We start from the raw sequence: 12,325 nt of genomic DNA, 5'->3' as shown, positions 1-12,325 counted from the left end.
TTTTAAATAAATTAGTAGAAATGAATAATTAAAATAATAAAATTAAGTTTTTTTTTTTTAAAAAAAAATAGATAGGTAAAATTAAATTTTTATTTTATTTTACTATTTTAACTAGTAAATTTACTGACAGAAGACTTTGTCAATCACGTAAATCTAAGCGTTTGAACTGGCCTAACGCAAGCATCCAATAAGTGTGGGACATTGAAGGTTCGAGGGTGATCGAAGGTAGGACAAATGTATGCATATTAAAATGAATGTTTTATTCTGTATTTGTAGTATATTATCTGTATATGTATGTGAGCTTCCAAGGTTTGGATCCCCAATTCAACCGAAGTACCAAATCCTTAATTTGTCTGTCACGGCCGGCCTAACCGCTCAAATATCCAATGATTTGGTTGAAAACTAATGTCATAAACTTATATACATGATAAGAATAAATACAACAATCTATGTAGTTGGCTATTATAAATTGTTTATTGTAGCATAAAAATAATTTGGAAGTTCTCGACTAGGCCAAAATAATAATTTAGTCACCGTAGTTAAATTATGTCAAAACACTTCACAAATTCCGTTAATATATAAAATGATGACACATATCACTCTTAATAAAAAAATATATATAAATATATAAAATTTAGATTTTTTTTTCTTTTTTTTTTTTAAAAAAAGGTGGTTACCAACCAACAGCCACCCCTTGAGAGAGGGGGTCGTTAGCCTTTGGGGTGATTGCGTTTTTTAAGAATTACACAAGTTAGTAATACAACGGTTGCAGTATTAAAGATGACAATGGATTGTTTAGCAAACATAAGTTAAGTATTAGCAAATTGAGAAAGTAATGACATGATGGAGCTAACAATATGCGAGCGTGAGTTTAATAGATTTAAAACACTTATTTTGAACAATAACTAGTTTTTTGTTTTGCACACCAGCTTCAACATACATTAATTAGTTGTTGTTGCCAAAAATCATATCAAAATTGCCAACTTTGTTTTAGCTTGGTTAATAGTGTTTTTAATGTTGTTAGAGCATCATGCAGATGTTGTGGCACGCTTCATGAAAAAAAAAAAAAATGTTGAAATTGTTGAAGCACTATGAAATAATGAAACTTCTACTAATCATAGGTTGAATCAATAAATGAATATAAATAGACTTTAAGATATATGTCGAAGTTCTCATTATGGTGCAATTGTTAGTCTTATTCACATGTTTTTATTTATTTTTTCTTGCCATCAATGCGATTGAAGATATTGTGAAATATGACTTATGCTATAAAATAGAAAGCAAAAGCAATATACTAACTCAGTCGCTCTAGACTTTCGAATTTACTTTCAATTTACAGTTGTCTTTTGAGGATTACATATAAGATATCTTAAGCATTACAATGAAGAGAATAATATATTATGAATGCAATGAAGTTAGTTAAACATTCAAAGTAGCGTTTACAAGCTATGAGAGAAGATAGATTGAACTATTTATTTGAAGAAGTTTATGTATTTTATGTCAAAAACAAAATTAGTACGCCCAATATAAATGATCTATACCATTCGCAATCATGATGAAAAGCTCAATTAATAGATTATTGTGCCCATTATCCTGTGGAGCTTTCATATTATACTATTATAGACATGTAATTCTATAAACTTAACAATTGTTTACTTTTAATAAGGATAAATTAATTTGTCTTGTTCAATTATATTCGAATAATTTTTTAATAATTCAACTTATTACCTTGAATAACTAACTTGAAAGCTTGAAACATTGTTCTAGTGAATAATTTATTATCAGCACAGTCAAGATCTCAACACATACACTTCAATTATAATATTAACGAAGTCTATAAGGATTCAAATTATTGAGGCACACAACAAAAAGCCTGTGCTTATGCTGCTTTCCATGAAGAAAGTAGCGGAGTTTCAGAATCCTTCTAAGTTGTAATGTCATTCAAATACCTATCACCCTTAACAGCATCCTCTGAAGCAAACGTAAATGATTCGAGTTCAACCATTTATTCTGATGTGAGTTTCACAGACAGAGCTCCAATGTTCTGGTTAAAGTTTTCAATCTTGGTGGTTCCTAGAATTAAACACACGTCATCCCCTTGGTGATGAACCTAGGCCAATGCTAGCTGTGATGGGGTGCATCCCTTTCTCGCTGCCATCAAATCAACACGCTCAAATATGATTTTCGTGTGCTCTAGATTTTCAAGATGGAACCTAGGTATGAACTGCAAGCAGCAAATAATACATACATCAACTGAGGTAGGTTCATAGTGAGTGTAATTTTGGCATCCCTTTCATTATTCGAGAACGTCAGTATAATGTATTACGAGAAATGCTACACATATTTTCACTCTCACACTTTTAGATGTATATTCATTGACGTGACATTGCAAATTACTATTAACTCCAAAATCTAATTGTAATTTATTCAAATCTAATGATGATTTTTAGCACAACGTCAGAAGGTGTACATTTAAAGTTGAGAGTGAGATTGTGTATAACATTCCTCATGTGTCATTGAATTACTTGCATATATTAATTAGTCAACTAATGTTATTTCAAAAAAGTCAGTTATGTGACATAGGCAGAGTAGAATAAATAATAATCAAATATTTTAGAGGCAACAATAAAATAACAGCAAAGAATTAGTGAAGAGCCATTAATTAAATAAAAACTAGTTTATTTGAAAAATCAAAAGAAGCTATTGACCATCTATATTTTGACTAGTAATGATACAATGCACGCGGCGTGCCACGCACGCCAGTGCAAAATTTTTTTTTTTTTTTTTAAATAATAATAAAAAAAAATTTTGTGCCTGGCGTGCATCACTGTTGATGCACGCCAGGTGTGCATTGTATCATTACTCTATTTTGACTCGTAGATGTACGTACAAACCTTTAGCAACTACTTGTTCGCAAGTTCGTAACCCTTTCGACAGCCTTAACCCCCGACCAAAAGATTCCTCGTCCAATAGGACTGTATGCAACAATCCCAATGCCCAGTTCCCTGACAAATTATTAAGGAATTAATAATTAATGTAATTGATGCGTAGCTCGATCACCTGCAAGTAGGAATGATTTCTTGCTCGACGTCTCTGGACCACAAAGACCACTCCAGCTGCACAGCTGTTATTGGATGAACCGAATGTGCTCTTCTGATGGTTGAAGCAGAGGCCTCAGAGAGACCTATGTACTTTATTTTACCTTCTTCAACTAGCTTCTTCAGTTCCCCAATCTACATGTAGAAGAAAACAAGTGCTGGTAGTAGAGATCGATGCAATCCAAGTGGAGGCGCTTCAAGCTAGCCTCACAGGCGGCTCTCACATACGCTGGATCGCCACGTGTCTCCCACTTCCCATCCACATACCTGACTCCGAACTTAGTTGCCAATTCCACCTTCTCTCTCACCCCTCCCTTCAAAGCCTGCATGCGCCCCAACAATTAGCGAAAACTAAGAACAAACAAACAAGAAAAGAAAGAAGAAGAAAAAGAAAAGGGACCTTTCCAAGAAGGATTTTGTTGGTGAAGGGGCCGTAGATGTCGGGGGTGTCGAGGAAGGTGACACCGGAGTGGACGGCGTGGTGGATGAGAGCGATCATGTCTTGTTCGGGCTTGGGATAGCCATAGAACATAGAAGGCGGACATATATGCTCATGCAACCCAGGCCCTGCGCCGACACCTCCAGTCCCTGTGAACCTAGCTTTATCCTCCCGACTCTTACGCCCGCCATTTCTTTCTACAAACAATACCAGCAGCAGCTAATATTGTGAGATAGCCATAGTACTATGTGTATGTTTGCTTTCAAGGTTTGGATCCCCAATTCAACCGAATCATTGACCATCTAGGATGGCCGTGACGGTAATCAAATCCTTTGTCTCTCACGACCGGCCTAAGTTTTCAATGATTTGGTTGATTGGCTTGGAATGATAAGTTAATATTGTGAGATAGTTATATAATAAAAATGTGATTTTTAACCTTATTTTTTAATTAAGTTAATCATTTAATTTAGAATAATATATATTATAAACCACATTTTTATTTCACAATATTAATATAATTTATATTAAAGGGAGGATGTCCCAAGGGAATGGGATGTCCACTTCCATGAGCAGATTTGACTGTGAAAATACCAAGGGGGGAGGGGTCCAAATTAGCTTGTCAGGGCTAGGGATAATGGGGAGATGGATTTCTAGGATTTTGGAGATGGTGTGGGGGTCAAAAAGGGCATTCAGTGTTGGTATGTTCCAGCAATTGTGTAAATGAGTTGTTGAATGAAGTTTACTTCAAACTGCGTAAGAAAAGTTTGAAGAGAATATTAAAATTCTGGTCGAAATTTGAAGGGATGACACTAATTTTATCTAAAATAAAAGTAAAATCGTCAAACTTCTAGAGTAAGAACCTACATTAGCCAATCTGTTAAGATCTTCTTAACCATAATGAAAGATAATTATAATACTCTGGGTATCTTGATAAGATCTGTTTGTATAAGAAGCATTTTTTAATTTACTACGTGCATTCTCTTACTTCATTTCAAACTTTAAGCTTAACTTCTTTGTGTGCAAGCTCTCAACAATAATACAACATCATAAACAAAGATCTGATTACTTAGCCAAATATCTGTGTTTTGTTGTTTCATGAACCAGGCAGCATAACATTCTAACCGAACATATATTATTTAGAGCAGTCAAGAATTTAACGTACTTCAATTATAATATTGACAAAGTCTATGGGGGGATTCAAGTTATTGAGCCACACAGCAAAGTCGTCTGCTTATGCAGCTTCCCATGAAGAAAGTGGTGGAGTTTCAGAATTCTTCCAAGTCGCAAAGCCCGACATATATCTATCACCCTTGACAATATCCTCTGAAGCAAATGATTCAAGTTCAGCCATTTCTTCTGGAGTGAGTTTCACAGACAGAGCTCCAATGTTCTGGTTGAAGTTTTCAATTTTAGTGGTTCCTGGAATAGGACACACATCATTCCCTTGGTGATGAACCCAGGCCAATGCTAGTTGTGATGGGGTGCATCCCTTCCTTGTTGCCATTTCATTAACACGCTCAAATATGATTTTGTTATGCTCCAAATTTTCAGGTTGGAACCTAGGTAGAGACTGCGAGCCATGAATACATACATCAGCATTGAGACTGGAATCACATATTAATGGACATCTAAGGTACCAATATTGATAAGCATACCCTTTAGAATACGTATAAGCACTAAGACTGAAATTATTAAATATATTTCAATGAGGTTGTGTAATTCATGAAGGCAATATTTTTTGAAATTCCAAACCTTTCGAACGTCATCGTTGGAAAGATTTTCAACACCCTTAACCCCCGACGAAAAGAATCCTGCTCCTAGAGGACAGTATGCAACAATCCCAATGCCCAATTCCCTGAAAAATTAGAATTTGGAATTTGATTATTCTATAACCTTCGTTAAAAAAAAAAAGGAATTAATGTAATTGATGCCTCACCTGCAAGTAGGAATGATTTCTTCCTCAACATCTCTTGTCCACAAAGACCACTCTAGCTGCACAGCTGTTATTGGATGAACTGCATGTGCTCTTCTGATGGTGGAAGCAGAGGCCTCGGAAAGACCAATGTACTTTATTTTACCTTCTTCAACTAGTTTCTTCAATTCCCCAATCTAAAGGTCATACAGAAGAAAAAAATCAGGGGTACTCAATTGCAAAATTAACCTTTTTTTTTTTTTTTTTTTTGAAAATTACAGTTTAACCCCTTAAAATTTGGGGTATTTTTCAATTAGAGTAATTCGACCACCGATGTTTCAATTTTTACAATATACCTCCTAAACTTGTAAATTTTTTTTAATTCGACCAATATTATCCAAAAATTCCTATATTGTCCGTACCTTGTTTTTTCTTTTTAAGGGGGCAGTTTACGGAGGATGCAAGGAACAAACCGTGACTTCGATGGGAAGACGGGTGTCAACGCGGTGCTGGTAGTAGAGATCGATGCAATCCAACTGGAGACGCTTCAGGCTGGCCTCACAGGCGGCTCTCACATACGCCGAATCGCCACGGATCTCCATCTTTCCATCCCCAAAGCAAACTCCGAACTTGGTTGCCAATTCCACCTTCTCTCTCACCCCTCCCTTCAGAGCCTGAGTCTCAAGAAACGAAATCTAAGAACAAACAACGAAAAAATAAATATAAAAAATAAAATAAAATAATAATAAGAAAAGGGACCTTTCCGAGAAGGATTTCGTTGGTGAAGGGGCCGTAGATGTCGGAGGTGTCGAGGAAGGTGACGCCGGAGTGGACGGCGTGGTGGATGAGAGCGATCATGTCTTCTTCGGGCTTGGGAGGGCCATAGAAGGCGGACATGCCCATGCAACCCAGGCCCTGCGCCGACACCTCCAGTCCCTGAGAACCCAGCTTTATCCTCCCCACTCTTACGGCCGCCATTTCTTTCTTTTCTCCTTTCTACAAGCAATACCAGAAGCAGCTGAAGCCTGACACCCAGGTTGAGCGATTAAAATGGCTGCTGCGAAAGGTTTAAGAGTGAGTGGTAGGTGACGGACGAAGGATTGAAAAGTAAAATAATCCAACTTTTGCGTACGTGCTTACGTTAGCCAATCTAAATATAATATTCCAGTTTAGGATTTTTTTTAGATAAGAGGCAAGAGATATTTTTACTGATAGAAGACTTTGTCAATCACATAAATCTAAGCGTTTGAAGTGGCCTAACGCAAGCGTCCAATAAGTGGGGGACATTGAAGGTTTGAGGGTGATTGAAGGTAGGACAAATGAAGGGAGCTTCCCCAGCAAAAATATTTAAAAAATAAATAAAACAAATGAATATTTATATATTTATTTACATTAATGTATGCATATTAAAATGAATGTTTTATTCTGTATTTGTTGTATTTGTATGTGTGCTTCCAAGGTTTGGATCCCCAATTCAACCAAAGTACCAAATCCTTTGTCTATCACGGCCGGCCTAACCGCTCAAATACTCGACGATTTGGTTGAAAACTAATGTCATAAACTTATATATATGATAAGAATAAATACAAAATCTATTTATGCGGCTGGCTTAAATTATAAATTGCTTAGTGTAATATAAAAATAATTTGGAAGTTCAAGACTAGGCCAAAATAATAATTTAGTTACCGTAGTTAAATTATGTCAAAACACTTGACGAATTTCGTTAGTATATAAAATGATGACACATATGGCTCTTAATAAAAATATATATAAATATATAAAATTTAGATTTTTTTTTTTAAAAAAAAAAAACCAGGTGGTAACCAACCAACAGCCACCTCTTGAGAGAGGAGGTGGTCAGCCTATGGGGTGACTATGGTTTTTAAGAATTACACAAGTTAGTAATACAACAGTTGCAGTATTAAAGATGACAATTGATTGTTTAGCAAGCATAAGTTAAGTATTAACAAATTGAGAAAGTAATGACATGATGGAGCTAGCAATTTGCGAGCGTGAGTTTAATAGATTTAAAACACTTATTTTGAACAATAACTAGTCTACTTGTTATGTTTTTTGTTTTGCACACTAGCTTCAACATACATTAATTAGTTGTTGTTGCCAAAAATCGTATCAAAATTGCCAACTTTGTTTTAGCTTGGTTAATAGTGTTTTTAATATTGTTGGAGAATCATGCAGATGTTGTGACATGCTTCATAAAAAAAAAATTGTTGAAATTGTTGAAGCACTATGAAATAATGAAACTTCTACTAATCGTGGGTTGAATCAATAAATGAATATGAATAGACTTTAAGATATATGTCGGAGTTCTCATTATGGTGCAATTGTTAGTCTTATTCATATGTTTTCTTTTTTCTTGTCATCAATGAGATTGAAGATTTTGTGAAATATGATTTATATTATACACAGAAAGCATAAGAAATATACTAATTTAGTAGCTTCAAACTTTCGTATTTACAGTTATCTTTTGAGGATTACATATGAGTTATCTCAAGCATTACAATGAAGAGAATAATATATCATGAATGCAATGAAGTTAGTTGAACATTCAAAGTAGCATTTACAAGCTATGAGAGAAGATAGGTTGAACTATTTATTTGAAGAAGTTTATGTATTTTATGTCAAAAACAATATTATTGTGCCCAATATATATGGATGATCTATACCAATTGCAGTCGTGATGAAAAGCTCAAATAGATTATTGTGCCCATTATCCTCTGGAGCTTTCATATTATACTATTATAGACAGGTAATTCTATAAACTTAACAATTGTTTACTTTTAATAAGGATAAATTAATTTGTCTTGTTCAATTATATTCGAATAATTTTTTAATAATTCAACTTATTACCTTGAATAACCAGCTTGAAAGCTTGAAACATTGTTCTAGTGAATAATTTATTATCAGCACAATCAAGATCTCAACACATACACTTCAATTATAATATTAACGAAATCTATAAGGATTCAAATTATTGAGGCACACAACAAAAAGCTTGTGCTTATGCAGCTTTCCATGAAGAAAGTAGCGGAGTTTTTTTTAATAATTCAACTTATTACCTTGAATAACCAGCTTGAATGCTTGAAACGTATATTATTGACATTCGTTCTAGTGAATAATTTATTATGAGCACAGTCAAGATCTCAACATATACACTTCAATTATAATATTAACGTCTATAAGGATTCAAATTATTGAGACACACAACAAAAAGCCTATGTTTATGCAATTTTTCATGAAGAAAGTGGTGGAGTTTCAGAATCCTTCCAAGTCTTAATGTCATTCGAATACCTATCACCCTTAACAGCATCCTCTGAAGCAAATGATTCGAGTTCAACCATTTCTTCTGGTGTGAGTTTCACAGATAAAGCTCTAATATTCTCGTTGAAGTTTTCAATCTTGGTGGTTCCTGGAATTGGACACACGTCATCCCCTTGGTGATGAACCCAAGCCAATGCTAGTTGTGATGGGGTGCATCCCTTTCTCGTTGCCATTTCATTAACACGCTCAAATATGATTTTGTTGTGCTCTAGATTTTCAGGTTGGAACCTAGGTATGAACTGCAAGCAACAAATAATACATACATCAACTGAGGTAGGTTCATAGTGAGTGTAATTTTGGCATCCCTTTCATTATTCGAGAACGTCAGTATAATATGTTTCGAAAATGTTACACATATTCTTACTCTCACACTTTTAAATGCATATTCATTGACATGACACTACAAATTACTATTAACTCCAAAATTTAATTGTAATTTATTCAAATTTAAAGATGATTTTTAGCACAACGTCAAAAAGTGTACATTTAAAGTTGTGAGTGATCGAGATTGTGTATAACATTCCTCATGTGTCATTGAATTACTTGCATATATTAATTAGTCAAGTAATGTTATGTTTTTTTTTTAAAAAAAAAAAGTCAGTTATGTGACATATGCAGGTAGAATAAATAATTATCAAATATTTTAGAAGCAACAATAAAATAACAGCAAAGAATTAGTTAGTCAAGAGCCATTAAATAAAAACTAGATTATTTGAAAAATCCCATCTATTATTTTGACTTGTAGATGTACGACAAACCTTTAGCAACTCCTTGTCCGTAAGCCTTTCGACAGCCTTAACCCCCGACGAAAAGAATCCTCGTCCAAGAGGACTGTATGCAACAATCCCAATGCCTAGTTCCCTGATAAATTATAATTTGGATTTTGATTATTCTATAACCTCATAAAAAAAGGAATTAATTAATGTACGTAATTGATAATGATGCCTCTCACCTGCAAGTAGGAATGATTTCTTGCTCGATATCTCTAGACCACAAAGACCACTCCAGCTGCACAGCTGTTATTGGATGAACCGCATGAGCTCTTCTGATGGTGGAAGCAGAGGCCTCAGAGAGACCTATGTATTTTATTTTACCTTCTTCCACTAGTTTCTTTAATTCCCCAATCTACAGAAACAGAAGAAAACAATTAATTAATTGCATAAATTCATCATCTTGTATTTTACTTTACAGAGGATGCATATATGAGCAGGTAAAACGAACCGTGACTTCGATGGGAAGACGAGTGTCGACGCGGTGTTGGTAGTAGAGATCGATGCAATCCAAGTGGAGGCGCTTCAAGCTGGCCTCACAGGCGGCTCTCACATACGCCGGATCGCCACGGATCTCCTTCTTTCCATCCCCAAAGCTAATTCCGAACTTGGTTGCCAATTCCACCTTCTCTCTCACCCCTCCCTTCAAAGCCTGCATGCGCCCCAACAATTAGCGGAAACGAAGAACAAACGAGCACAACAAGAAAAGAAACAAGTAGAAGAAGAAAAAGGAATGGGACCTTTCCGAGAAGGATTTCGTTGGTGAAGGGGCCGTAGACGTCGGAGGTGTCGAGGAAGGTGACGCCGGAGTGGACGGCGTGGTGGATGAGAGGGATCATGTCTTGTTCGGGCTTGGGAGGGCCATAGGAGCCGGACATGCTCATGCAACCGAGGCCCTGTGCGGACACCTCCAGTCCCTGAGAACCTAGCTTTATCCTCCCCACTCTTCCGGCCTCCATTTCTAATTTCTTCTACAAACAATAACACCAGTAGCAGCAGAAACCCAAGTTCTGTGATTAAAAAGGCTCTTAATTTGTGAGAGAGTGGTTAGTGAAGGAGGGATATATATATATATATTAAAGAACCAACATTACATATATAGCCCAAAAGAAAAGTGAAATAATCACACTTCTAGGTAAGGACATATGTCTTGTTAAAAAAAAAAAAAAGCGTAAGCGCTTACGTTAGCCAATCTGACAGTGTCCTTTTTTAGCCAAAGCAAATGACCAATTGGTTCTTCCATTCTTTGTCTTTTATATGGTATTTTGTTTTTAAAAGTTGTTTATAATTTTTTAGAAATAATCACACTTCTAGCTTAAGGACTTAAATGTCAGCCAATCAGCTGACAGGGTCCTCTTTTAACCAAAACAAAAAACAAATTGGTATACGTTCTTCCATTCTTTGTCTTTTAGATGGTATTTTGCTTTTAAGTTGTTTATAATTTTGCTCGGAAGTTCCAGATTTTGGCAAAGTGATTCTTGTGAGGACAATTGAAGCTAAAAAAGTTATTGTTTTTCTTTGTCAGTAAAGCCCCATTAATTAAGTGCTGCTTCCTGCTTGACTTGGCATGCATAAGGTGATCATCACTATATATATATATATATATATATATATATAGAGCATTTTCATTAGCTATTTTAAAGCTGCTTTCCTTCCTAAAGTATAGAAAAAATCTCTAAAAAATCATAAAAACTCATCTACTACAGCTTTCATATATCTTCTTTATACATTAGGATTACTATAGTTGAACCAAATATATTGGATTTAACTGTAGCAATCCACGTGGTTTATTATAATTATAAAATGACATTCTCTCTCATCTCACACATTCTTATGCAAAATAAATAAATATAAAAATAAAAAAAGTAAAAATAAGAATATTTTAATGTTATAAAAAATATATAAAGAGAAGCTAATGTATTTGAATAAAGAAGTAAAAAGTGCGGAAATTATCAAATAAAAATGCAAGTGGATGCAAGATATGATGGATGATGATAAGATAAGATAATATGAAGATATGGAGAAAAGAATATCATATCTAATCTATTTGGTGGACATAGACATATCTTCTAAAGATAAGGTGGATAATTATTAGTTTTATGATTTTTTTAAGTTTGAGTGCTTTTTGTAGGACTTGAGTGCTTTGTGTAGGATTTGTCTATTGACTTGTTTATTGTTTTGTATTTTGGAGTTTGTAATGTCCTACTGTCTACTTAAGACATGTGTGGACGTTGTCACGTTGGTTTTCTATAAGCAAAGAAGAAAGTAGCAACAAGCAAGTTGATTGTTAATTTTCTTAAGAATATTATCTTGCTTTAATTACTTCTTCCATTCTTTGAGAGTGTGACAAGTGTATGAGTGAGAGTGTAATATAGTTTGTAAACTTATCACCCATTTATTTTGGTATTAATTTGTAAACTCAATACCAACAAAAAGTAATTTATTCTTAAAATTTGGGGAAAATGAGAATGAAGTTGCTGGATGGGACATTACAAATTTAGCTGTAATTAAAAGAGGGTAAGTTTTTCTTAATTTTAGTAAACTTAAGATGCTACAATTGCCATCACATTATTAGTATTTATACACTGAAATTGTACTTATAAATTTATAATCTCATATACAATGAGTTGGTTAGTGTTTTCAAGATGGGTAAAATTGTCCAACAAATTAAAATGACAATTATATATATATATATATATATATATATATATATATATATATACACCTCATTATTGGAGAGATACACGAAAAACATAAGAGTGACTTC

The 12,325-nt window shown here is 34.4% G+C and overlaps 2 protein-coding genes and 1 pseudogene across 2 annotated transcripts; all 3 read right to left on the bottom strand.

Annotated features, from left to right (window-relative positions):
• Window positions 1–1,790: 1,790 nt before the first annotated feature.
• On the bottom strand, window positions 1,791–3,864 carry LOC132177050 (IN2-2 protein-like; annotated as a pseudogene).
• A 707-nt stretch (window positions 3,865–4,571) lies between these two features.
• On the bottom strand, window positions 4,572–6,549 carry LOC132177048 (probable aldo-keto reductase 2). The gene is made up of 5 exons (XM_059589257.1): window positions 6,209–6,549; window positions 5,923–6,123; window positions 5,474–5,646; window positions 5,290–5,392; window positions 4,572–5,107 (listed from the first exon to the last, which is right to left on the bottom strand). The coding sequence occupies exons 1-5, from the start codon at window positions 6,425–6,427 to the stop codon at window positions 4,769–4,771; spliced, it is 1,035 nt and encodes a 344-aa protein (XP_059445240.1). The 5' UTR covers window positions 6,428–6,549; the 3' UTR covers window positions 4,572–4,768.
• Window positions 6,550–8,604: 2,055 nt separating this feature from the next.
• On the bottom strand, window positions 8,605–10,623 carry LOC132177049 (probable aldo-keto reductase 2). The gene is made up of 5 exons (XM_059589258.1): window positions 10,299–10,623; window positions 10,010–10,210; window positions 9,741–9,913; window positions 9,547–9,649; window positions 8,605–9,027 (listed from the first exon to the last, which is right to left on the bottom strand). Exons 1-5 carry the CDS (start codon window positions 10,515–10,517, stop codon window positions 8,701–8,703), a joined length of 1,023 nt encoding a protein of 340 aa, XP_059445241.1. The 5' UTR covers window positions 10,518–10,623; the 3' UTR covers window positions 8,605–8,700.
• Between the last annotated feature and the right edge of the window lie 1,702 nt (window positions 10,624–12,325).

The sequence above is a fragment of the Corylus avellana genome, chromosome ca4 (genome assembly GCF_901000735.1).
Source record: "Corylus avellana chromosome ca4, CavTom2PMs-1.0".
In the NCBI taxonomy this organism is placed as follows: domain Eukaryota; kingdom Viridiplantae; phylum Streptophyta; class Magnoliopsida; order Fagales; family Betulaceae; genus Corylus; species Corylus avellana.
The sequence above is the reverse complement of the archived record's forward strand: the minus strand, read 5'-3'. Positions and strand labels throughout refer to the sequence as shown.

Bases quoted from the DNA above. Each gene is read 5' to 3' on its own strand.
- LOC132177048 (XM_059589257.1), bottom strand. From the start codon at position 6,427: ATGGCGGCCGTAAGAGTGGGGAGGATAAAGCTGGGTTCTCAGGGACTG. The intron at 5,393-5,473 runs GTGAGGCATCAA...CTAATTTTTCAG, and splicing joins GAAATCATTCCTACTTGCAG to GGAATTGGGCATTGGGATTG. The intron at 5,108-5,289 runs GTTTGGAATTTC...CATGGCTCGCAG, and splicing joins CCAACGATGACGTTCGAAAG to TCTCTACCTAGGTTCCAACC.
- LOC132177049 (XM_059589258.1), bottom strand. From the start codon at position 10,517: ATGGAGGCCGGAAGAGTGGGGAGGATAAAGCTAGGTTCTCAGGGACTG. The intron at 9,914-10,009 runs GTTCGTTTTACC...CTGTTTCTGTAG, and splicing joins GTCTTCCCATCGAAGTCACG to ATTGGGGAATTAAAGAAACT. The intron at 9,650-9,740 runs GTGAGAGGCATC...ATAATTTATCAG, and splicing joins GAAATCATTCCTACTTGCAG to GGAACTAGGCATTGGGATTG.